The sequence below is a fragment of the Temnothorax longispinosus genome, chromosome 2 (genome assembly GCF_030848805.1).
Source record: "Temnothorax longispinosus isolate EJ_2023e chromosome 2, Tlon_JGU_v1, whole genome shotgun sequence".
Taxonomy (NCBI): domain Eukaryota; kingdom Metazoa; phylum Arthropoda; class Insecta; order Hymenoptera; family Formicidae; genus Temnothorax; species Temnothorax longispinosus.
In genome coordinates this window covers 13,390,024-13,416,005 of record NC_092359.1, presented here as the reverse complement: position 1 = coordinate 13,416,005, position 25,982 = coordinate 13,390,024, and the positions used below count along the sequence as shown (strand labels likewise).

General features: G+C 36.4%; 2 protein-coding genes across 9 annotated transcripts; one reads left to right on the top strand and one right to left on the bottom strand.

The window, feature by feature from the left end:
* Positions 1–44: 44 nt before the first annotated feature.
* On the bottom strand, positions 45–18,076 carry LOC139808865 (pickpocket protein 28). Of its 6 annotated transcripts, none has more exons than XM_071771335.1 (14): positions 17,355–18,076; positions 10,441–10,843; positions 10,166–10,278; positions 9,970–10,095; positions 9,208–9,411; positions 8,962–9,073; positions 8,650–8,798; positions 8,350–8,551; positions 7,806–8,076; positions 4,496–4,610; positions 4,289–4,414; positions 3,771–3,862; positions 1,877–3,695; positions 45–1,420 (listed from the first exon to the last, which is right to left on the bottom strand). In XM_071771335.1, exons 2-13 carry the CDS (start codon positions 10,789–10,791, stop codon positions 3,514–3,516), a joined length of 2,043 nt encoding a protein of 680 aa, XP_071627436.1. In that variant the 5' UTR covers positions 10,792–10,843; positions 17,355–18,076; the 3' UTR covers positions 45–1,420; positions 1,877–3,513. The 6 variants fall into 6 exon arrangements, with proteins under 6 accessions (XP_071627436.1, XP_071627438.1, XP_071627435.1 ...); XM_071771337.1 differs by lacking the exon at positions 17,355–18,076 and having other exon boundaries at positions 45–336; positions 628–1,420; positions 10,441–13,758; XM_071771334.1 differs by lacking the exon at positions 17,355–18,076 and adding an exon at positions 11,093–13,758.
* On the top strand, positions 2,116–25,958 carry LOC139808861 (uncharacterized). 3 transcript variants are annotated; one of them, XM_071771327.1, is made up of 11 exons: positions 2,116–2,249; positions 18,427–18,545; positions 18,618–18,757; positions 18,834–18,963; positions 19,115–19,252; positions 19,319–19,495; positions 20,481–21,842; positions 21,925–22,073; positions 22,491–22,858; positions 22,926–23,201; positions 23,427–25,958. In XM_071771327.1, the coding sequence occupies exons 2-11, from the start codon at positions 18,432–18,434 to the stop codon at positions 24,779–24,781; spliced, it is 4,209 nt and encodes a 1,402-aa protein (XP_071627428.1). In that variant the 5' UTR covers positions 2,116–2,249; positions 18,427–18,431; the 3' UTR covers positions 24,782–25,958. The 3 variants fall into 3 exon arrangements, with proteins under 3 accessions (XP_071627428.1, XP_071627427.1, XP_071627429.1); XM_071771326.1 differs by having other exon boundaries at positions 22,488–22,858; XM_071771328.1 differs by lacking the exons at positions 2,116–2,249; positions 18,427–18,545; positions 18,618–18,757 and having other exon boundaries at positions 18,832–18,963; positions 19,107–19,252; positions 22,488–22,858.
* Positions 25,959–25,982: the final 24 nt, after the last annotated feature.

Here is a 25,982-nt window from a genome sequence, read left to right as displayed (position 1 = left end):
GTCGTGTGGATGCGTGCGTGCCAAGAGAGAGAGAGAGAGAGAGAGAGAGAGATACATATGTGTTATTTTATACATTGATTATGTGGAGAGATAAAACTTTGTAGAATTCCGAAAGGCCACAATAACCATTTGTAAAGCTATCACTTCGTTACTAGATCCATTTTTTATCGAGCTTCCATACATCGTCGACGAAATTACAATTTATTGGTCTTCATACACTTGATTAATTTCCTCATAATTACATTGAGCGTCTCCAGAGCTATCCAGAAATATTTTCCTTGGTTCCTTGATTGACGTCTCCTTATTAAGAATGTATTGAAGAAAGTCATATTACTTCTGCAAAATATAGATTTTTTTTTTCATTTTTAACACTAACTTCTACAGTATAATCTCCATATTAAAAAATGGTGGAAATTTAACTTTTTTCAGAATTTATCTTGTTTAAGTTTAACTTCTTTTCTAGATTTTTGTATCGGCGCATCCTTCGAATTATTTTGTGTATGTCATCGCTTTTTGCAACGAATTTTTTTATAACTTCGACGACATACTCTACTAAGTCTTTAATAAAGTGCCAATAACAAGTTCGAATCTAAATACAAGATTTATCATTTAAAAGCAAATACTAACTGATACCCGTTAACAGCTGTTCGCATCTTGCCGATTTAGTAATTACGAGCCTCGGTTCTTCTGACTAATTGAACCGTTCGATTTACGCAAGAGCGATTTCGATCAAACTCCAATTAGTTTATCCGGCAATTAATTAATTCATTATAGAATTATTTACTTGCAGCAAGAATTTTAACTGTACGTTAACAAAATAGTATAGATATATTTACTTAATAAATTAATCGTCGTTAGTTTTTATGTTTATGTATAATTAGAAACTTTGCTGTAAATAATTTTATCGATTGAGTTAATCGGAGTTTAGTGAAATTATAAGTCATTCTGAAAGAGTGACTTATTATATGTATAATTAGAAACTATATAATTTTATAGTTAAAAATTAGAATTTTATGGCTAAAAATCAGAAATATACCTATTAAATTTGCTATAAGCAATTTTGCCAATTATATAATAAGTTAATCGGGATTCGATGGAATTTAAGTCACTCTAAAATTATACACAGCTAGAGATTATAATTGGAAATTAAAATTATCTGGTTGAAAATCTATCAGATGAGTGAACTTCTATCGAGAAGTTTGGTAGATTCTATAAAGATAACTTCGCGTAAACTCTGATTAACTTAATCAACGACTAATCTTATCAAGTAATATCTGCACTATTTTATTAACATGGATAAAATTATTAATTTCTCGTTTAAGGACAACGAATTATATACAATTAGAAATTTTGTTTTCAACAATTCTATCGGTTGAATTGAGTTAACAATTGAAACATGATCGGCATCGCTCTATATAATCTAAAATATAATTTATATAGCTATTAGGAATACATAAATAAACATTAAAATTATATAATTAAAAACAGTAATTATGAAGGAGAGGGGCTTCCTCACCGATTTGGCTAAAATTTTACAATTTTGTGTATTTTGGTGCGTAAACGTAGTACATATTCAGTAAAATAAAACTGCATATTTTCCGAAAAAAAATAATAATTTATGTTTTTTATTAACAAAAGAAAATAATAATTTATGATTTTTGTTAACAAAAAATATAAATTATTATTTTCTTTAAAAAATATGCAGTTTTGTTGTACTGAATATGCCATAATATATTAAATTAAATGGTTAAAAAAGATAATTCTATATCCATCGCGACGTGATGGCAACCGATTGGCGATTGGTCTCAGACCGTGTGGTCTCAGCCGTCTCAGGCCACTCAGGCCGCAGGCCTCAGGGCCTTGCGCGCGTACATACCGGACTGTGTACACACGGAAATGAGCGTCAACAGCAGTCAGCAGCAGGATTCGAACAGCGAGCATATCGTCCAATCGCGACCGAGAACGTCAGGCGGCCACTTTCAAACTGTCGGGTCGCGATTGGTCGTTCCGTTCGCTGATCCGCGTACAGTCGTGCTGGTCGTGCACCGTCGGCTTGAGACTGTCATGGCGTCATCGCGACCGTCGGTCACGTCGGTGTAATCAGGTGTAATCTCACGCTTCGACGACGAGGGTACACGTTGTGGTGTGTCTCACTTGGAATTTTCAACGTGCTTGGAATTTTCACGATGCCGTTCGCCCGATCGTCGCCGAGGATCGCACCATTGTAAATGGGAACGAGCAGAGCAAAGGTAACCGCGAGATGGAGGCGGAGCTCCTTCGAGAACCGAGACGACTGGTCCCTTGGCGTGTCGCGCGACTTCTCCGATTCGGGCTCGATCTCACGACGCTTCGGCCGAGTTGACAGCCGCAGCCGCGGCTGCGAATCGACAGCGAGCTCCGGCCTCTCCGTCAACAAGACGCTCGCCGCGTCGCTCCGCGATTTGTTAACCCATCCCGCGATTGACGCCGGATACCTACGCGAGACGGGAATGACGGAAATGACGAGATTCCCGTACCGCAAGCACGCGAAAATGACCCTTATCCGCCGCTCGTCGCTCACGGCAGTGAGAACTGAGAACGCTGACAACGCGACTGTCCTCACGTCTCTCCGTGTCTCGAAACCTTGAAAGTTTCACCTGTCGATCGTTACATCGGTCACCGTCGTCACCGATATGACTTGATATATGTGTCGACGACACGTCACGTGGCCAAGAAACTCGCAGCACACAATTGCGAAAGAAGATGTTTATTTGACATTTAAAAAGTAGAATTAAAATTTTGTAGAGAGAGAGAGGTCAAAATGTAGTATATTTTACAACTTTCTTTTCATATTGAAATCTTTTTAATCCAGAAATTGATTTATCTTTACAAACACACATAATTAACTCATTCTAAAGATTCAATTCGTTCTAGTTAGTAATTTCCAAATTAGTAATTTGGAAAATCGTTAATTCTGGAGTCGGTGATCACGGACATCTCTAGTAAGAAATTAGAACTATATATTAATAATTTTGCTGGAGGAAGGAAATAAATATTATAGTTAGAAGAGGATGAAAAGTTATGTGTATTTTGTGGAAAAGGTAGGGACACCATTAGCCACTATGCAGAGAATTGTGAGTTTACCAAAGATTGGCTTATAAAATTAGGAAGAAATAATAGATAAAATATGAAATGATGAAATAGATAGGGCTATAAGGAAAAGTATTGAAACAATTGTGGAAGGAGAAAGAAGCTAGAGTAAAGAAAAGTAGGTAGAATTATAAATATTAAGGTTGCGTGGAAGGTATGAGTGAGTTATTTTGTAAATCAGGTCCACTTCTTGGCATAAACTGAAGTTAATAAAGATTGATTGATTGATTAAAATACTAATATAACTTTGCTGCAAGCAGTTCTCGGACGGTTAAATTAATATTCACATATAAATACTAGTACTCCATTAATAGTAATATACTCAAACTTCCGGCGATACGCTTCACCTGCTAGATCGCTATTTACGTGATATCTACACTTAATTCAATTCCTGAACGGATAGATCACTTTTTTGTTGTCGTCTATAGGATGTGTCACGGTGGGTCTCCGATATTCCCGGCGATTGATTAAGCGGCACCACACTCGTATAGTTGAAAAATACAGTATTTCCATAAACGACAAAAAACTGAAACCCATGAAAAGACCCAGCAAGCCTCCCGTACTCGCTGTAAATTGAATTTATGATTTCTTTTTCTTTTTAATCATACTACTTTTAATTATACTCGCTTACAGATACTTACACAGAAATTCAATGAATCCGAAGAGCTCGTTTTTTACGTATTTCGTGAATTGGGAGTCCACGAAGAACAGATGAACCACTGCCATGTTTTCCCTACATTAAAAATTGCAAGATTCGAATTGTAAGATGTTGTAAATTACATAAAAGAAAGAAAAAGATATGCGATATTGTGAGATTTACTACGAAGGCGCCTGTAAGTAGGCAAGTCGTGGTAAGAGCCGGACATGATGAGAATAACGTACAGGGTGTCCTAATAAATCCTAATTCAACGACAGATCTTTCTTGCGTTTGATTTTTTTTTTAGAGAAAACAAGGAAGTATCATAATTTGCATCGATCAGCATTGAATTTAAATTGAAATTTTTATGACAATTTGTAAGGATAAAGTCTAATTATACTTAAGTGTTTTGTCGGGACACCGTGTACCCTAGAATCTGAATGTCAACCTGTTGCACCTCTTACACGCGTCAACGAGTATCCGCTGCGATTAAGTTAAAGCTTTTATAATTAGTTTTATTACGTGAAGTAATTTATGTCTTTCTTCATATATCGTTTGTCGATTTGGAAGTTCGGTATCAGTTTGTTTTGCGAGAGCTCTACCCTGTAACTGATCTCGAAGCAGCCTGGCCAGCAATTGCAGCTTGGTCTGCGAGGAACGAAAGTTTGTGAATGACCACGCTGTTTTTGACCTCTCTAGAAAAAGGCATAACTCTGAGAAATAACTCACATCTTCGTAATGTTGCTCGTCAAATCCTCGTCATAGAGCTTGACTTCCATAGCTCGTCTGGCACGTTTAGCGCATGGTTCGTCTTTTTTGCCGCAAATTGGCGTGTTTGATGATTCTGCAAATAATAGATGGTCTAGTAGATGGTTCTAGTAGATGGACGAGAAAATTAAAATAAATCTCGCCGTATTATGAAAGGTCTGTTTTAAGGATGTATCACGTATACCTTCCCAGCAAAAAGCATAGTAATCTGAGAAATCTAATATTGTATATCGGTTGTATGCATACTTTAACGGTTGACTACTATTGCAATATCATAACAAGGACATTAATATTACTGATTTTAGTGATTTTAACCATTTTTTATAATTACTGGCAGCGTATTGCTTTTGTAAATATACTTAATAGATGTTCAAAACTTTTGGCTGGGAATCTTGCCTGAATCCAATTGCTAGAAACAAAAATTATACATATATAATCTGGATAAAGACAGAAAGTAACGATTAAATATAATCAAAAATATCACGCAATAGTATAAAATATTATTATAAAAGGTAAATAAATACGCTGAATACAAAAATAAAAAGAAAAAATATCGAGCGAACAATACAAGAAGACGTGGCAACACCTCACTGTTGATATTACTTTTAACTGTTGGCTCCTCTGAACGCCCGAGTAGTACCCTTTACATCATTAAGATGCTGAGAAAAGGGAGGTTAGTAGTGAGGTTAAAAAATGTTGAAATGTAATAAAAACCTACTTTTAAGGTATAAAGGCAAATGAGACATCAGAGGCCGTATATAAACATGGGCTGAAAATATCGGAAACCGGCAACAAAAATGTGAAAAACATATATAGTTACCGAGCTCGCAATGCGACGTTGCCGTGTTTTTAGGGTCGAACGCTAAGATCTGTGAGAGTGCTGCAGTTTTTATTTCTTTTCTCAGAAACTAGTCAGTGAATCATCGTGAAATTTATTGAGAATCTGTGTCAATGTATCCTCTATACACGGTAATTTTTTCAAGAATTGTTCTCTATTTTTTCTTTATATTTGATAACCCGTTAATCTTTCATTAAGAATTCATACGAAATTAAAAAGTTAATAACTTTTAAACGGGTCGATCGCTTTAACACAGGTTTTTGAGATATATAAGTGCACAATCTCTGTAAATTTCACCTTCATCCCTCTATTTTGACTTAAGCGATATACATCCTTAATTTCTCACCACTTCACCACCGTTAATTAGACAATTTTAGCATACATGACAATAGTTTTAACGATGACGTTATTTTTGGCCTCAGGCCTCATTTGTACCTTTGTGAACCTGGAGCCCGACTTTACGAAAATTAAAAATTAATGATATAATTTGTTTGTACTTTGTTTGTACCCGTTTGTACCACTTTTCATTTCGTTTGTACCTCAAAGGGTTCGGAGATATAAGGTGGTTAAAAATGACCAGAACCCAACTTTAAGATACTTTAATTTCATTAATGTCATTCGATAGAGAATCGTTTGTACCCGTTTGTACCACTTTTCATTTCGTTTGTACCTCAAAGGATTCGGAGATATAAGGTGGTTAAAAATGGCCAGAACCCAACTTTAAGATATTTTAATTTCATTAATGTCATTCGATAGAGAATTGTTTGTACCCGTTTGTACCGCTTTTCATTTCGTTTGTACCTCAAAGGGTTCGGAAGTAAAAATATTTTAAATTATTAGACCTAACGTTAAAACGGTAAATCCGCTATTTTTTAAGATATCGCGAAACGGTCAACGGGGTTCGACAGAGAATCGTTAGTACCCGTTTGTACCGCTTTTCATTTCGTTTGTACGTTAAAGGGTAAACAAATGCAAAGTAATTAATAAATGGTCAGAATTATCTTCGAGGTATTTTAATTTCATTAACGTCATTTGATAAAGAACCATTTGTGCCTTAAGGAGTAGATATATACAATCTGGTCAAAATTGACAGAAGTATATTGGCTATTTGTAGGCGTGATCGAAATATGTTTACGATCTGTTTTTCTATCATTAATATTTACTTGTACTCCCGAACTATATATATATTACTATATTATTTCAATAGCAACAAAATACGGTTTTCGGTAACTTTCAACAATATAATTGAAAAGTGAAGTAATATGATATTAAATTCTACAGAGGCTTAATACACCCTTGCCATTGCGGTACAAACGGGTACTAACGATTCTCTGTCGAACCCCGTTGACCGTTTCGCGATATCTTAAAAAATAGCGGATTTACCGTTTTAACGTTAGGTCTAATAATTTAAAATATTTTTACTTCTGAACCCTTTGAGGTACAAACAAAATGAAAAGCGATACAAACGGGTACAAACAATCCTCTATCGAATGACATTAATAAAATTAAAATATCTTAAAGTTGAGTTCTGGCCATTTTTAACCACCTTATATCTCCGAATCCTTTGAGGTACAAACGAAATGAAAAGCGGTACAAACGGGTACTAACGATTCTCTGTCGAACCCCGTTGACCGTTTCGCGATATCTTAAAAAATAGCGGACTTACCGTTTTAGCGTTAGGTCTAATAATTTAAAATAATTGTATTTCCGAACCCTTTGAGGTACAAACGAAATAAAAAGCGGTACAAACGGGTACTAACGATTCTCTGTCGAACCCCGTTGACCGTTCCGCAATATCTTAAAAAATAGCGGAATTACCGTTTTAACGTTAGTCTAATAATTTAAAATATTTGTACTTCCGAACCCTTTGAGGTACAAACGAAATGAAAAGCGGTACAAACGGGTACAAACGATTCTCTATCGAATGACATTAATGAAATTAAAATATCTTAAAGTTGGGTTCTGGCCATTTTTAACCACCTTATATCTCCGAACCCTTTAAGGTACAAACAAAATGAAAAGTGATACAAACGGGTACAAACAATTCTCTATCGAATGACATTAATGAAATTAAGGTATCTTAAAGTTGGGTTTTGGTCATTTTTAACCACCTTATATCTCCGAACCCTTTGAGGTACAAACAAAATAAAAAGTGGTACAAACGGGTACAAACGAAGTACAAACAAATTATATCATTAATTTTTAATTTTTGTAAAGTCGGGCTCCAGGTTCACAAAGGTCTCATTTGTTCGTTCTCAAATTACATCAGAGATCGAGATATTTCTTCTGCAATATTTGAACTTAAACTCGAAAAATTTTTTTCTTTAATGACTTATGGCGTATTTGTTAGTTGCACTAAATATTCTTATTTAGGAAATATGATCTAAATAGATCTAATAAATTTATTAAAACTAAAAGGTTAATGATAATTACTTGGCATGTAGTACTGTACACAGTCGCAGAGCTGCTGTGTGAAATTCGCCTCGCACTCCAGAATGCAGTTTCTCTGCGTGTACGTCCGATAATAACGCAATTTTCTTTCGGCCGTGAAGAAGCACTTCCGCTTCCTTTGCGGTATGGAAATTATTGCTGGGTTGGCGGTCGATATTCGCGGCCGTACGATCACTCGGGTCTCCTCGCCCGGCGTGATCGCGAACGAGAAATCAGCGACTTTCGGTGTCTCCACAGGATTATGGAGCAGCATCTGCAATATTGTGATCATATCGTTTAGTATCGTCGTTTTATCGGGGAGTGACGTTACATCATTGTAAAAAGGATTCTATAAGATCAGTCGATGCCTGACAATTCATAAACTTAAATTTTAACAAGAGAGAATGAGAGAGAGAGAGAGAGAGAGACTTGTTGTACGTTAACTATTTTCCTGAGAATGTTTCCAAAATCGCCTTTTGATAAGCTCTCACCTGCGAGAGGGCAAAAAAGAAAATAAAAAGAAGAGTTTCCATTACGTAAGACTCACTTTAAAGCCCGCGCCGGCAGTCGACGAACAATAATACTCATTCATATCAACATCAAGAGCCAAAGTCAAGCCGTAAATCAGTCCAGCACCATAAGGTCTCCATGGTATAACATCCGCTGACATACTCGCATCATATCCCTTTTCAGCATTCCAATCAACGCTCTCGGATGGATACGTTATATTCAGGTCGGGCCAGTCGCGTCTGAAATCCCGTTAGCAGATTTTCAGTCATGGACTATATTTGGCTCGTATTCATCAATTTCACAACTATGCGAGTTTAGCTGATCACACTTCACTCACGCGTTATAGAAGAGATGTTTCTTGGTCACCGAGTTGAAATTACAACAAATGCCCTCGTCGGTCATGGTAGGATTAAAAATCCTTTCGCAATCGGTCTGATTCCCGTGCCAAAGGCAGTAATATAACATGTCTGTGCACGGTTGGGATACCTTGAGCAAAGAAATGAAGAAATAGAATCATTTTCCAACAACGTAATTTAAGATAATCTCAATCTCGTCAACTTTGAAAGACATGACTTTAGTTCTTATAATTATTGTATAATTAATTTTTCTCGGTATATATCAAATGCGTGTACGAAATGAAGCTATGTACATTGATCATAAACCGCAGCATCCTGTCCCAGTCTACAGTCTGTTGCTCGTAAGTTACGTTGCTTTCCGAATTGCAAATATCTTCCATTAATAGTTTATCCAATTCATCGAGCCTAACAAAAAGAAAATCGTGAAAATTTTTTTTTTATATATATTTTTTAATAATTATTTTTGGCGATGGTATTTATTTATTATAATAATTACTGATTATTATAGAGTAATAAGTTAGATTTAATGCACACTTTACCCACGCTCGATCCGTTTTGCCTCCGTCTTTTTCACTTTATTCATGTTGCATATTGTTACAGAGGGAAACGGAAATTCATTAAGGGAAATCGGGTCGGGACTCAAAGAAATAATGATGGGAGCTCCGTTCCATTTCTGATAGAGATAACAAATGTAATATATGGCCACTGTTAGCGCGGTAGTGAACGAGATTATCCAAAATATTCTGCAATAAAAGATGCATCTAGTGTTAAAACATTTATGTAAAATTCTGTAAAGCAAATACTTATAACTGATGACTCATTTATTAATTATGCCTTATGTTTTTCGGTTTTCGGTTTCGGTTTTGGTCAAAATTAAACAAGATTATTTCGGTCGAACTCTAGATAGAAGTATATAATATATATTTTTTAATATACATAGATAATGTGCTATAATACATATACATGTATTTTATAATTATTCTCTCTAAATTTCTTGGAGTGGGAATACTGCCACTCCAGTGAGATTTTACTCTTTTGGAGTAAGATTTCACTCTTTTTGGAGTGAGATCTCACTCCATAAGAGTGAAATCTTACTCCAAAAGAGTAAAATCTCACTGGAGTGGCAGTATTCCCACTCCAAGAAATTTAGAGAGTTAATTCTATATTACATTGAAAATTGTGTTTTAATAATTGTTGGAAAATTACGATCTCTGTTTTGTGGAACTTGAGACTCGAAAATGCCCAAAATGAAAGAACCCCTTATGCAAATTTTAGAATTTATTAGACAGAGAACTTTATACCTTTCTACGATTGACAATCCTGAGTCACCGACGTAACGCAAACCGTGAAGAGTGCTGTACGAGCAATACTGCTTGGCAAGCTCACTGATCTCTGTGCATCTTTCATGCTTCTTCCCAGTTTTCGATCTAAGAGCAATACTAGTTTGGATAGATGATATATTATTGGCATTTATATATTAATTAAAGAGACCTCTACCTTTCCGTTTTTCCGTTCGCTTGATCATTGTTTTTGTTAGCGGGTGATTCCTTCTTTGCGAACAGATTGTTGTATCTCGATCTCAGGGTGAAATCTTGCGACCGATAAATACCCTACGCATAATTATACGCTTATATCAAGATACGTTTGTTCGTACTACTCATGTTTTATCTTCGATTGGTAGCGCGTACGAGATACGCATTGACACTCTTTTCGCGGCGTTCAACTTCTTCGCGCGGAATTGATTTCAGAGACTTCCCGGGTGTTAATCTTACCTTCGTGTGATCGCGAGACGCGAATCCTTCCAATCGTTGGGGCGGCCTGTAGGGATTCTGCAGGTGCACGGTGTTAACGGAGTACGATGGGATGGCGTCGTTGCTGGTCTTTAGATAATCAAGCGACGCTCTATCGGCGGTGTTGTAATAATTCTCATTGGAATTGCGGTTGTAGGTTCGCGACGGCATCACGGGCGCATTGAATATCTTCATGCGGACGTAATCGGGCGCTCGGTCGACATTCGAGGTAAGATGCGTTAAAATTTGCGCGTCGTTCCACAGGTTGAAAGTCGGCCTTTTCTTCTCTCGCTCCGAAGAATCCTCCATTTCACGATCATTCTCTCTCTTCATTCATTGCGATGTCATTCAACTCGTTCGATGATTTTATCTCTTAACGCAGGCCCTATTAAATCGCTTAGTTCGGTAAATTTGGAAAAAAAAGAATGTTGCTTGCATTTGCGTTTCTTTCTCCTTTTCTGATTACGTAGATCGACGATCTTTCATCACGCGATCACGCCTTTACCCGAGAATTTTATCGCATAAAAGATTTTAATAATTGACAAAAACACATTTCCTTTTTTTCGATTAGCATTAAATCCTACATTAGTATTAATTAATATTATTTATCGCATAGCAATTTTCCTTATCGTACGAAAGGCGAACGTTTATCGTGAATCTCGTCGGGTAATGCTGTCGCCTAATCAGGAAGAAGCTCCTTCTGTCGCGTGACTTTTCCAAACTACCCCCCAAGACGGCCGACAGCTGACTGAAGTGTCACAATAGTGGCGAGTGTCCTTCCAACTTTGGCGATACGACACTCGTAAGCCTCGTAGACCCTTGTGCTCATATGCGTGTGCGCACTTGTGATCTTCCAGATAAAAGAATATTATTGTTATTCTAACATTGTTGTACTAACGAGAGATAAGATCGCAAACAACCGACATAAACGTGGCGATTGCGACTCTAAATTACGTTATTTTACTTCTTGTGGAGGAACATATAGAGAGTCAGATTTGACTCTAATGAACAGATTCTTCGAATGACAGTCAAACTAGCCGCACAGAACCAGCCGCATTCAGGGGCGAATAGCCTCTGCGGGCCCCGGCGCAAAAAATTTTGCATTCTGCATTTAAATTAATAAAAAATCTACAGATCAGTTATATAAAGAATAAACATAGTCGCAAAATTTATTTCAAGTGCATCTGAGTATGCTGAGTGAAGAAATTTGCGATTTTCCCGCATTTTCCATTACGCGTTATAGAGATTCGTGACATATATTGAATATAACAATTTTTAGTGGTCCTGTGCCACTTTTAAATGAGCTGGAGATTGTTATACGAAAAATAAACAATACGAAAAAATTTATTTCAAGTGCATTTAAGCGCGCTAAGTGAAGAAATTTGCAATTTTCCCGCATTTTTTATTACGCGTTATAGAGATTCGTGACATATATTGAATTAATATAATAATTTTTAGTGGTCCTGTGCCACTTTTAAATGAGCTGGGGAATGTTATACGAAGAATAAACAATATGAAAAAATTTATTTAAAGTGCATCTGAGCATGCTGAGTAAAGAAATTTGCGATTTTATTATAAAAAATGCGGGAAAATCGCAAATTTCTTCACTCTGCATGCTCAGACGCACATGAAATAATTTTTTTCATATTGTTTATTTTTCGTATAACAATCTCCAGCTCATACGGAAGTGGCACAGGACCACCAAAAATTATTAAATTCAATATATGTCACAAATCTCTATAACGCGTAACGAAAACTGCGAAAAAATTGACTATAATAATTTTTACTGGTCTTGTGCCACTTCCACATGAGCTGGAGATTGTTATACGAAGAATAAACAATATGAAAAAAATTATTTCAAGTTTATCTGAGCATGCAGAGTGAAGAAATTTGCGATTTTATTATAAAAAATGCGGGAAAATCGCAAATTTCTTCACTCTGCATGCTCAGACGCACATGAAATAATTTTTTTCATATTGTTTATTCTTCGTATAACAATCTCCAGCTCATACGGAAGTGGCACAGGACCACCAAAAATTATTAAATTCAATATATGTCACAAATCTCTATAACGCGTAACGAAAACTGCGAAAAAATTGACTATAATAATTTTTACTGGTCTTGTGCCACTTCCACATGAGCTGGAGATTGTTATACGAAGAATAAACAATATGAAAAAAATTATTTCAAGTTTATCTGAGCATGCAGAGTGAAGAAATTTGCGATTTTATTATAAAAAATGCGGGAAAATCGCAAATTTCTTCACTCTGCATGCTCAGACGCACATGAAATAATTTTTTTCATATTGTTTATTCTTCGTATAACAATCTCCAGCTCATACGGAAGTGGCACAGGACCACCAAAAATTATTAAATTCAATATATGTCACAAATCTCTATAACGCGTAACGAAAACTGCGAAAAAATTGACTATAATAATTTTTACTGGTCTTGTGCCACTTCCACATGAGCTGGAGATTGTTATACGAAGAATAAACAATATGAAAAAAATTATTTCAAGTTCATCTGAGCATGCAGAGTAAAGAAATTTGCGATTTTATTATAAAAAATGCGGGAAAATCGCAAATTTCTTCACTCAGCATGCTCAGATGCACTTGAAATAATTTTTTTCATATTGTTTATTCTTCGTATAACAATCTCCAACTCATACGGAAGTGGCACAGGACCACCAAAAATTATTAAATTCAATATATGTCACAAATCTCTATAACGCGTAACGAAAACTGCGAAAAAATTGACTATAATAATTTTTACTGGTCTTGTGCCACTTCTTAATGAGCTGGAGATTGTTATACGAATAATGAACAATATGAAAAAAATTATTTCAAGTTCATCTGAGCATGCAGAATAAAAAAATTTGCGATTTTATTACAAAAAATTCGGGAAAATCGCAAATTTCTTCACTCAGCATGCTGAGATGCACTTGAAATAATTTTTTTCATATTGTTTATTCTTCGTATAACAATCCCCAGCTCATTTAAAAGTGGCACAGGACCGCTAAGAATTATTATATTCAATATATGTCACGAATCTCTATAACGCGTAATGAAAACTGCGGGAAAATCGCAAAGTTCTTCACTCAACATGCTTAGATGCACTTGAAATAAATTTTGTGATAATGTTTATTCTTTATATAAGTGATCTGTAGAGTTTTTATTAATTTAAATGCAAAATGCAAAATTTTTTGCGCCGGGGCCCCGCAGAGGCCCTATTCGCCCCTGAATGCGGCTGGTTTCTGTGCGGCTAGTTTGACTGTCATATTCTTCGATAGATCTTTGAATTTAATTTTTTTTTTCTAAAGGAAATTTCTGACGAATCATAAACTGTGGAAAGTACCTATACGTACGGAAAGAACGGTTTTCTTGAAGTATTTAAAAATTTAGCTAGATACAGATCTGAAAATAATTTTGTTGCACCATCAAAATAATTATGTTATTATGTAGAACACTCAAACTGATGATTGTTAAAATGATTCATCATGATCAAAATTTTTTACAGCATTATCATCATACTTCAACGACCTACTATAATTTTTCTTCACTTCAGCAAAACCGTTCTTTCCATACGGCGACCGCGGCAGAATCGTATCTATCTCGCCATAATGTGCTTACACCACAAGAACCTCTTTGAGTCAGTCGTTATCCGATTATCCCCAGCGCGGCATTTTTATACATTGACGTGGGAAAAGACAATAAACGTCGCGTGAAAGTACAGTTACGTTTGTAAAATTACGGCTGTAAAACGTTTGATAAGCGTGGCTTATCTCTCTGGAATATCTGTTCTCTCACGTGCGGGATATCTCGTTTAACATAAACGAGTACACAAAAGTGGCGTGCCACTTTTTTTCTCAGTAATCGAGTGCACATCCTTTTGATACGATCCGACGCTCTACTTATTGTTAGATCCTTCAAATCGCCCTCGGTATTTACGATCACGAGTCCGTCGTGGTGCCGTGATGTGGTATAGATAGAGAAAAGGAGGGATGCATTCGCGGAGAAGAGCACATTTTTCTCAAGGAAACGAGACATCGGACATGAACATTCGATCGCGGAGATAATTTTACCCGACCCCTTCGTTGGCAGAGAGAATTCGACAAAAAGTGCCCAAAATGGCAGGAAAATTTTTTATCCTAAAAATTTGTACCCTGGGGTTTTTGAGGGCCCCTGATTACGAATCTGAACTTAAAATTCGAAAATTCAAAATGGCAAATTTCATCCCAATCAAGTAATTTTTTGCATTTTCATCCGCCATTTTGAATTTGCAAATTTTGAATTCAGATTTGTAATCAGCGACCCCAAAAACCCTCGTGTAAAACTTGGATGCCAAATCGGAGCAAGTTATAGGAAAAAAAAATTGACGCACTATTGCGTCAATGCCACACAGGGCACCGATTAATTTGACGCACTATTGCGTCAATGCCAACGAAGGGATTAAGGTCTGAACACAATAGAAAGGTACAAGCAATAGGAATAGGGAATAACACAGGCAACAAAAATAATCATGTTTCAAAAATAACTTATGATAAAACTGAATCACTGGTGATTAATCGCGTACTACAGGCAATAGAAAACAGAAATCTAACGCGTCAGAATAGTTATTTGTGTAACAAGTGTCGTAAGATGAAAATTCCCGGGTGCGGTTACCGCACTCGCCTTCGGCTCGTGCGTAAACTCCGCACCCGGCAATTTTTATCTTTACACACGACTTACACTCCCTATTTTATGTGGCAAGTGCCTGGAAAGTGGTCTATCACGCACGCGTAGCGTGCGTAATGGGGCACTTTCCATGCACGTGTTGCATAAATTCTATTTCTATTTCATATTCCATTGCGTTAATATTACAGTTTTTAGCAGGGATGGGCATTATTCACTAATTTTTTATTTCAATAACAAAAAATTAAAGAAAAAAATGTATTCATAATTTGCCTAATTATTGCCAACTTAATTGTATGTTAAAAACAAAAGTTATAAAATAACTTTTATTTATTATTCAGAATTTGTAGAATAAATAAAAATAATAGTTTTACTCATTATTCGAAATGAATCAAATAACAAGTAAATTTTTATTCATTATTTACGAGTGGCCAAATAACGAATAATTTTTCTTATATATTTTATTATTTAATGGAAAGGGGAATAATGAATAATTTGTTATTCATTATTCAATTAAAAGGCGAATTATGAATACATTTTTATTTATCAATCGCCAATGATGGAATGTCATTCATGTCCATCTCTGCTTACCAGAAAGATAAATTGAAATGTGGTTATTTCTATTGCTTGTCTTATGTCCATTTCTACCAAAGTAGATTAACTTTAACCGCGATTTAACTTACTTTTCATCTTCTTCTAGTTCTTAAAATTAGAGAAAGATAAAAGATAAGTTAAACCAAGATCAAAGTTAATCTGCATTGGTAGAAACGGATATTATTCCCTGTTCCTATTGCCTGTACTTTTATATTGTGTTCAGGTTTTTCCTCATTTAAATCGCGCACTGAACGACCAAACGAAAGCTTCCCCCGTTGATCGGGGGCGGAAAGGCCATCATTCTGTTTACGATAACGCGCGCAAGAGAAAGGAAAAAAATGTGCCGTAATGGTGCATCACATTGCTTCGCGCGCGTCATTACAATGTATATGGCGATTTGCAATCGCCGTTACAAATCGCATCGATCGCGTGTCGATGCAAAGCACAGGATATAGATCAATCAGGAAGTGCAAAAGCGCATATTGTCGCGCGATTATGGGCTGTTATGCGTTATATTTTAACCGCAACGTAACGGGGACGGAGCTTTCCTCGCTCTGCGCGATCACTATCCTTAAGCAAGGGTGACGTTAATTAATAAAAACGTCCGCGTCCGCGAGCAAGCTTATCTCGCGTCACTGCGGTCGTGCGCGTGAATTTTCTTCTATTCTGCGCTGTTTTGCCTTTCGAAAATAGAATTTGTACTGTTAAATTGAATTATTAAATCGATATCATAATGAAATTAATTGCGTTACAAATGATATTATTAAATTAGTTGTAAATTGTGACGTTTTGATTTAATTTAATAATGTATTTATTGAATTAATCATTCAATCGTGTACCATCATGCTTGTTATATGATATTACAAATTACATTATTAAATTGAAATTATTAAATAATCTGTATGCAATGCGTAACTTTAATATCTGAAGAATACGTTAACATTTTTAAATTAAATTAATGACGCTCGTCGATCGTCAAAAGCATGGGAGATGTGAACAGTTCGTATCATATAGAGTGTCTCATGACTCGAGATCCATACATTAAGGACGTGTTATTGAAGTCATTTAAAGTTGAAACGAGTTGAAATTATTTAATAAACATATGTCCGTAAGAACTACAACCATTGAAAGTTGATATAAATATATGAAAAAGGAAAGAAAAAGACATTTAATTTAACTTGTTTATTTACAAACAAGTTAAATAAGTTAAGTTATTTATAAACAAGTTAAATTAAATATCTTTTTTCTTTCTTTTTTCAAATATCTACATCGACTTTCAATGGCTGTAGTTCTGTTAGGAAGCATTTACGGACATATATTTATTAAACAATTTCAATTCTAAATGACTTCAATAACACGCCCTTAATGTATGGACCTCCCTGCAGTAATGGGACACCCTGCAATGTATAATCATTATAACGTAAAACCCAATGCGCCCCCTTTGAACTTTCCCCGTCATCTTTAAAGTCCACAGCCGATCAGTCGGGTCGTTATCGTAAACACAATGATGTTGGCGCAGAGGGTGACAACGCAATAGAAAAGCGTGTGGAATGGAAAACCACTGCGGTAGCCTCACGCAATTTTCCATCGTCGTGCATAACAAGACAAGAGTTATAGAGTGGTTACAGACTTGTCTGCGGTGGAAATGTTTCGTGACTGCCCCGTCTGATGGATCGTCGCGTCTCAGCGTAATTACAAGGCAAACATTCGTGTTATCCTTATCGATGTTCAACGGCACGGCATGCGGCACCTTACGCGAGTCGCGCGACCGGCTGACGTTCATATCTCGAGCGAAATGTCCCCCTCGATGTTTGCCGGGGTGGTCAACGGCGGCAATGATACGCCTGTCTATGAAATTGCGGACGTTTGGCAGCGAAAGCAATTTGCCGGATAGACATCGGTAATCGGACAATTTTTCGTCACACCTTGATTCGACGAAATTGATTTGACGACGCGGAATACATCGATCACGCGCGCCAGAGCGATTAATTAATCTTTTATTCATAGAACTGGTCAATGATAAATGATCAAAACATTTTACGAAAAGAACAGCTGAATAATTCACGTTGATTACGATAATGCAGAACCGTCGAGAGGAATTTTACGGAGGAGTTGAACGGAATATGTAACTACTAATTATACGACCTGCGTGCTTTAAATAGGGGGACCTTGCCGCGAGCGGCGGCAAGGTCAGGCTTTTTCCAGATAAATACTCTTTGTACATAACGGGCGATATTAGGTCACCGGCGTTTGTTCTGCAACGACGATGTCATAAGCGACGATAATGATTATACATGAGTGACGAGAGACGACGCGCTTTTTAAATACACACGTGATTCTATCGGTACAATTAACGGCGCGATATTACTCATGGAATTATGATATTCTGATAACAGTCAATTGTGATAGTTTATTACGTTCCTACTTTGACATCGTATAATTAGTAATCATATCGAATTGAATTAGAAAAAATGTAGTGGATTTAGGCCAGCCTGTAAATAAGGCAAATAATTAACTCGCGACATAAAAAAAATTTAAGTAAAAATTAGTTTTTATTTAAAATTAATTACAGTTTCTTATATTATTTACAATGTACATACATTTATCTCGACGAAATCAAATTGACGCGTAAATCGCAGTTTATTTAATTTTATATTGTTGATTTTTACTTATTAATAAAATGATTCCGTCATTTGTTACAGGCAAAATGTCGTGCAGGACTAGAAAGCGAAAAGAGGATGAGGAGCGAAAAGTTAACGATGGGGAGCAGGATAATTTTTTCACCGACGAGATGAGGGAGGAAATGGAAACGATGTGGGAGGTAATTAAGATTACTCATAATTCTATTAAATTTTCAATTATATAAAAAATATTACTTGTAACATTCTTTCAGATACCACAAATTTTCCATTTCCTCCATTTAACGAAAGAATCTCTTAATATACCTCAGTTATCTTTATACGAAATGGAAAGGATGCTGTTGATACCGAAGGCCTCTAAACAGCTAGCAAACATCATGACGTGTTTGCTGAGGTATATTAAATCTAACACTGAATTTAATTATGTCATAAAGAACATTATTATACAAAAATCGATTTTAAAATTGTAGTTCCCCGACCACCAAAGCAAAGCTGCGCAAGGTACCACCGATGCCGTATGACTTTTGGACCAATATTCTCACATACAAAATCACGAGCTGGTTCAAAATTTATCGCGCGAAGCACGAAGACGTGACCAAAGTATGTATTGTCGCAAGTTCGCGTTGTGAATCGATAATAATTTATAACTTTGCATCGAATATCGGCAATATTTTAAACACATATACACATTATACATATACACATGATAACATTCACCACAGTGATCAGAAATGTGATCAAAGATTTTTAGGTTCTAGAAACTATCGGCGTTGAGCCAGAATTTTGGAACATCTTTCCCGAGACTTCAATGCTCGATGGTAAAGACTTTGAAGATCTTAGCTTCAAACAAAGGGTCTGGTTGCTGAAAACCGTCTGTGATACAATCATGGTGAGTTCGTAATGTAATCTTAAAAACAAGGCACTATCAAATTAAAAACTGTCATAATTTTTATAGCATACTAGAAAAACAGTTCAGGAAGATATGGTAAACCAACCATGGGAAGATCAGTTTGAAACAGTTTTAGGAGTCGATCGCAACGGGGCGAGATACATTTACTTTCCTCAATTTATGCCGAACGATCTTAGAGTTTACAGGCATTCCCTGGACAATAAGATCTTGTCGACAGTCAAGGTAATTCATTTATTCTTCTACTTGATTGACATTGCTTTCACATAAACTTAACATGTACTTTGAAAAAGAACAGAAGAAATATTATACATGCATAATAACATAATAATTATGTATCTTTGCTTACAATAAGTAGATAATAATAGATATATATTAGACTGAGCACACACGCACGCACGCGCACACACACACACACACACACACACACACACACACACACACACATTGGGTTTTAATAATTGACATTTGAGGTAAAATGTTGTGGTGGTGGTGGTGGTGGTGTATGGAAAGGAGAGATACCTAGTGTAAGATGGGATGTAAAGCTGTAAATAATATCACTCCAAAAAATACTAGTCGCAATTCTCTACGAGTCGGATGATCATTCCATGAGTATGTGCTCAAATCGACTCTTACTTGGAGCGTCGATCGGTTGATGAAGGCGATGAGTATTTTTGCTGAATTTGTTTGTCGGCTTGTTAGCGCGGCTAGGCGCTTGCGAGAATACGCGGCTAATTAATGTGGTGCCGGGCTACCGTCCTGGTAGGGGCACCGTCACCACAGGCATTTGAAAATTCTTTAAATGAATATGAATTCTTTATATTTTTACTAATTAAAAAATAATATTTTTATTATTCTTACTAATTCCTTTAATGTGGATATTTTTATTATTCTTACTAAATCCTTTAATGTGCATTATAGAGATAATTTAATTACCTAGTATGAACACATTTTATATGGAATAGAAAAATGTTCCTCATCCGCTATAATGTTCTATGTAAAAATATCTCATTTTTGTGAAAATTTTTTATCTTTAAATCACAATATCTAATACAATGGTCAGTAAATTTTAATACCACAACATAACGATCTCGAAAATCTCGATATTCATTACAACAGATACTCAAACTCAAATGGTTTTAAAACATACTATGATATTTTGTATAAGCTTTTTATGTTTCATATGCTATATAAACTATGAATTTTGCAGCCTATCAAACAAGAGCGAGAAACGGAAAGGAACAAATTTATCAGATACAGAAAGAGGAAATTGCAAATACACAATAACTTATCCGATCGCAGATCGAATAAAAATGAAAATAGAAATGATGATAAAGATCTTAGTAACAATGATAGTGCCACAGGTTCGTTTATCAGTGAAGATACGAATTTGAGTAGTACGAGCACATACAGTAATAACAACAACAACAACGTAAGCCTAGACGCCATAAGCAGGAAGCGTCGCAGGAGTTTGTCGAAAATGTCCGAGGAAAGTTCGCTGTCAAATGCGAGATCCAGCGGCTATGATACCAATACCTCCAGCGATAACAAATCTGTCGATGACGAATCGTCGCGGATGTTCAAAGGCTTTACCAATACTCAGAATGACAATTGCAATATAGAAATAATTAATGAAATGTTAGATGATTTAAAAACGGAAATTGACGAAGAGAAAAGAATGAGTGAACACGAAAGCAGTAGTGGTGATGAATTAGCATCACAAGAAAACTTCGTAGAATTGTACAAAGATACTGCAGTATCCCGTAGTGAAACACTAATTGTCGAAAAAGATGAGAACGAGAAATTGAGCGATAACTTGTCCAACAGTTCAAAGACGGACGATGAAAAACTGAATGAGATAATTAATGCCGAGAGTTCAAAGTTACCTGAAGATGTATATTCCAAAAGTATCTCTGCTAGTGATAATGTAAGTGATATTTCAATATTGACATCTAAATCGGATGACGAGAAACTGAATGAAACGAAAACTAGTAATAGTAATATTAGCGTAAGTGAAAACAGTTTAAATAAAAAAACAATTTTTAATACGGTGTTTTGTGCATCTTCCTCCATCAATAATATGTCATTAAGTGAAGAAGTGTCTAGTGAGTATCTCAATATCTCAGAAATACAACCGACGATAGAAACAGAATCGGACAACCAGATTCGAAAAAGAAATTTGAGAACAGAAATGAAATTGCGATCTCGAAATATAATAAAATACGATAAAAAAAATAAAACTGAAGCCAAGAAAGATGAGATAAAAAAGGGGCAGGGATCAGAAGACGATCAAATGAATGAGACAGATGAGGAAAATTTTTCTGCAAGCGAGACGCGATTACAAGCGAATGTGGAATGCGATTTAGACGATTATACAAACAATACTGATACCGGTTACAATTTGCGAAGATCCAAGGATCTGAAGACAAATGAATGCAAGCAACGTTTCGACAAGATGTTGTCCGATCTCAGCGTTTCCGATTTTTACCTTGTAGCCGATAGTGTGGAAGAATTAAGGGATCTTATTGCTAGTTTTTCAACGAGCGATTCGGGAAGTAATAATTCCAATAACGTAAGCTTGATACAATTATCTATAATGATTTTATCTATAATATTTTGCTGCTTATTTGCTAAAAATTATGCTGCGTTTATAGGCGGAAGTTGTTCCTTTGTGTGAAGTAAAGTTGGTAAAGAAATTGACTGAATTATTAAATTCTATGGAACCGATGGAGACGACGATAAAGGATGCAATGCGAAAAGCGAAGGCAAAACTTCAAAGAGAATGGTCTAATTTTAAAGAAGGGTATGTACAGCAACATATTCTTTATATCTTAAAGCATGAAATAATCGATATTATTTCTCAAAATCTCATACATCGTCACACATTAAAACGATCACGGAAAAGTATTGTAATTCAAGATACTAGAAAATATCATCTCACTGCCATTCCGCTTTATTAACATACTTTATTAACGCACATGTGCGAAGTTTCTTGGCTTTTATTGGTAATACGAATAGCAAAATAATGTCGTGTCATAGCTTCATATTTTCATTTTCATTATATTATTCCATTTTTTCTGAAGAATTTGAACTACCTGACGCCTTGAGATTGCTACAATCCATGTGTGATTTACGATGTGGTCGCTGTCCACTTCTTCCAGTAACGTTAATTACTTTGTCGAGCATGTATGGTAGACAAACATGTAATGTGTTGTAGCAGTGTGGAGGATCAGGACTCATCCGGTGAGAGTGGTCTCAGCTCTAATTGGTGGGTTCTTGGATCGCAGGGCAAGGATCCACTCTCAACATCCGGAGATGCAACGTTACAAACGTTATCGCAATCTGCCCTATCCCCACTTGGCACCCAAAATACCCAAAAACAATCACAACAAGTTGAGAACGAACACGAAAGTGCGACCAAAAATTCCGAGCAGAGTCACCACGAGAGTCAGGAATCGAGCGACGAAAGACGAAACGGAAGTGACGAGAAACAGACGGACATCGAAGCGCCGCCAGGAAGAAACCAAGTCGCGGAAGAGGGAGAGAAACAGGAACACGAGGGAAATGAGAGCGCGTCAAACGACGAAGGTATTCCTTCGTCTTCCATCCAGGTATCTTGTTCTTCTTTTATACTGAAAACGATACGTCCTTGCAGATGCAGAGGAAACGCAATACAGTAGACGAGTACTACGAGCGCGCGGCGTCTCTTCGTACACAGAACAGCTCTATTCAGACGACGAGAGCGACGAGAACGAGCTGGAAGAATGGACCGATGTTGAGGCAGTGTATGCGGCTCCCGGCACACAGGCTAATACACCCGCTTCTCACGTTGACCCGAAAGACCGAAACACTGGCAACTGGTCGGAAGAGGAGGACTCAGACCAGGATTGGATTCTACCGAGCTCTCGCAAAAGGAAAAATAAACGTTCGTGTGAGTGTCCGAATTTCCAAGAAAAAAACTGGACCATTGTATCTTTTCTCTATTGATGCTAAAGTTCTCATAGAATTTAAAATTTGTCTTTTGTGATGGAACATTATTGATAGTCCATTTTAATAAAAAAATAAAAATAAAAAAATACTGGTAGAAAAATGCTATAAAATCATAAATGTTGTATCATTTAACACTTTTATAACTTTAACATTTGTATTGTTTTAGCTACCAATCGAAGGTTAAAATCATTCGAGCATAAGCTGCAGAACATTAAGGAAAATGCATCTCAAAGCAATGTAACGCAATCTGAAATTTCTCATTCTGCTAATGCGAAAATTATCAAAGATAAGCTGAAGGGTAAACTCAAAGATAGAGAACCCGAAAAAAGAGCTGAATCGCAAATCTCTGGTGATACTATTGCATCTGCAGTGAGCAAAAATCCTAACGGAACAGTGCCTTCCACAGATACGATCTGCAAGATTGAATCTGTCAAAAGTGTGCACTCGGAACTTGACATTAAAGATGAGGGTCCGCCGTACGAATCCAATTCAACAAGCCACTACGGACAGAGTAACTACGTACCCGCGAATTCGCAACAAAACTATTATTACGTGATGCCGCAGAATCCTGGAGTCGTACCCCAGGGAGCAATCCAGGGAGTCGTGCCGCAAGCTCCGCATGTGGGTTACTACATGCAGCCCTATATGATGCATACCCCTCCACGGGGTAAGTTTCTGCCCGTCGCTCAGCAGCAACAGCAAGCTGTTTATCAACAGCAGAATCCGCGGATGATGGTAGCCCAACCATACGTCAACAATACGAGTTATGTGCCCTATGCAGCGCAATCAAGGCCTCAGGCAAGGTACATGGTACCTGGGCCGATGACAAATCAGCCAAACCCGCAGAATCCAGTTTATTACCCGGGTACTCCCAGGCCGCAGAATAGATACAGCCAGAATAACAAATCTGCGGCGCCGCGACAGAACTTGCAGCACCCTAACGGCGCGGCGACAAGGAGCAATAGCACGCCTGTCAGAGGCAATTGTCAAAGGCCCACCAACTCGAAAATCATAAGAGGCGACGTTCCTCCACAACCTTTATCGAGGGCAAGGCGAAAAACATCACAGACATCCAGCACGGAGAACAGCGGACAAAAGGTCACATCCGTGATCATGCTCAGTGACAGCGACGATGAGATAGAAATGATCGTCATGGAGAAAACTCCCACCACTACCACAGGGAAAACAACTCCAACCAACAGAGCTAGGTCGTTAGAGTCTCAGAAAGATGCTAATCAACCTAAACAGAAACCTACGATCACTTCGGACATCACCGTCCCTTCAACAAAAGGCATTCTCTCGCCGCAGATTATTCAGCGAATGAGCCAGGGCGGTATATCCATTACGCCAGTAAAAAATAATCCACCGCCGACGACGAATGCCAACACACAGCTGGTGGTGGTCGTAAACGAGACCGGAAGTCACTACGCCTTGGCATTACCCAACGGCAGCAAACTCATACTCACTCCGGAGCAAGTAGCGCAAATCAGGGCCTCAAACGGAGGGAAACTGATCTTATAGAGCGTGTAATATGACGATTATTTCGAATTACACAAACCACGTGTGTCTTTGCTTCGTTTCCTAATTTTTCGCAATCGATAACATAAATGTGATACGCACGCGATCCGATAAGTTTTATTTTTACATCTGCCGATTTAGTCATTAGTTAGATCGTAAAAACAGAGAAATTTATCGATAGGTGCATCTCGTACGTCAGATGCATCTTACGCAAAGGTTTAAAGAGAATTAATTTAAGATTAATTATTAGACAATATCTTCCGTTACATACATGTACAAAAAATATTTTTAAAAAAGTACTACTTAATTCTAATTAGTTCTTTCTCGCAATATATAACTTATATTTCGACTTTAGGTATAGTACAATATGAAATCTGAATAGATCTAGAGAACAACAGAGTTTCTGTTAAGACTCCTGCTGGCTCGATTGCCAAGCGTTGATAGTACATAGCGTCATAATTGGCAAAATTGTGAGTTACAAAGCGTGAAAAATAACGTTAAAAAGCTATATTATTCTTGCAATTGTTTTTATTTTAGTGTAATGTTTTTATATTTAAAATAATTATCATAGTATTACGACATACCGAACACTCCCATTTTATTATAATTTAATATGCATCTAATTACATGAGAATGTCTTGAATATTATCGGAATAAATGTGCATTGATCTACATATTCTACATGAACATATTGTCATAATATTAAATTATAACAAATATATTTATTTTAATTCAGCAGCTGTCAAACAGCTTGTTTTTGTCCTTTTAGATACAATTCAATTTGATATATGTGGGTTATTTATTGATTACCCAAACAAAAAGGGAGTTTTCGGTATATTTTTCAAGTCTATTTTATCAGTTATGAACGCTTTTATTAAAAACATTTTTATTTTAACGTACATTGCAAGAATTTTCATTATATATTTTCTCGTTTCTGACATCATCAAGATGGCTACTTTGAGTGAACAGGAGCCTTAAAACTTCTTTGTATCTCTTTCGTATTATTGAAATGATTACATATGTATATACATTGGGACATATTATTAAAATCTTCGCTAATAGTGTTTATAATTGAAATTTTAAAAATTAGTGCAAAACATTGTTATAATTGTTATAACATTTGTAAAAAGTGTTTTTTTAGTTTTCTTTACGTAATAAATCGAGTTTTACGAATTATAAATGCTTCATCGAATAAGGTTGGATA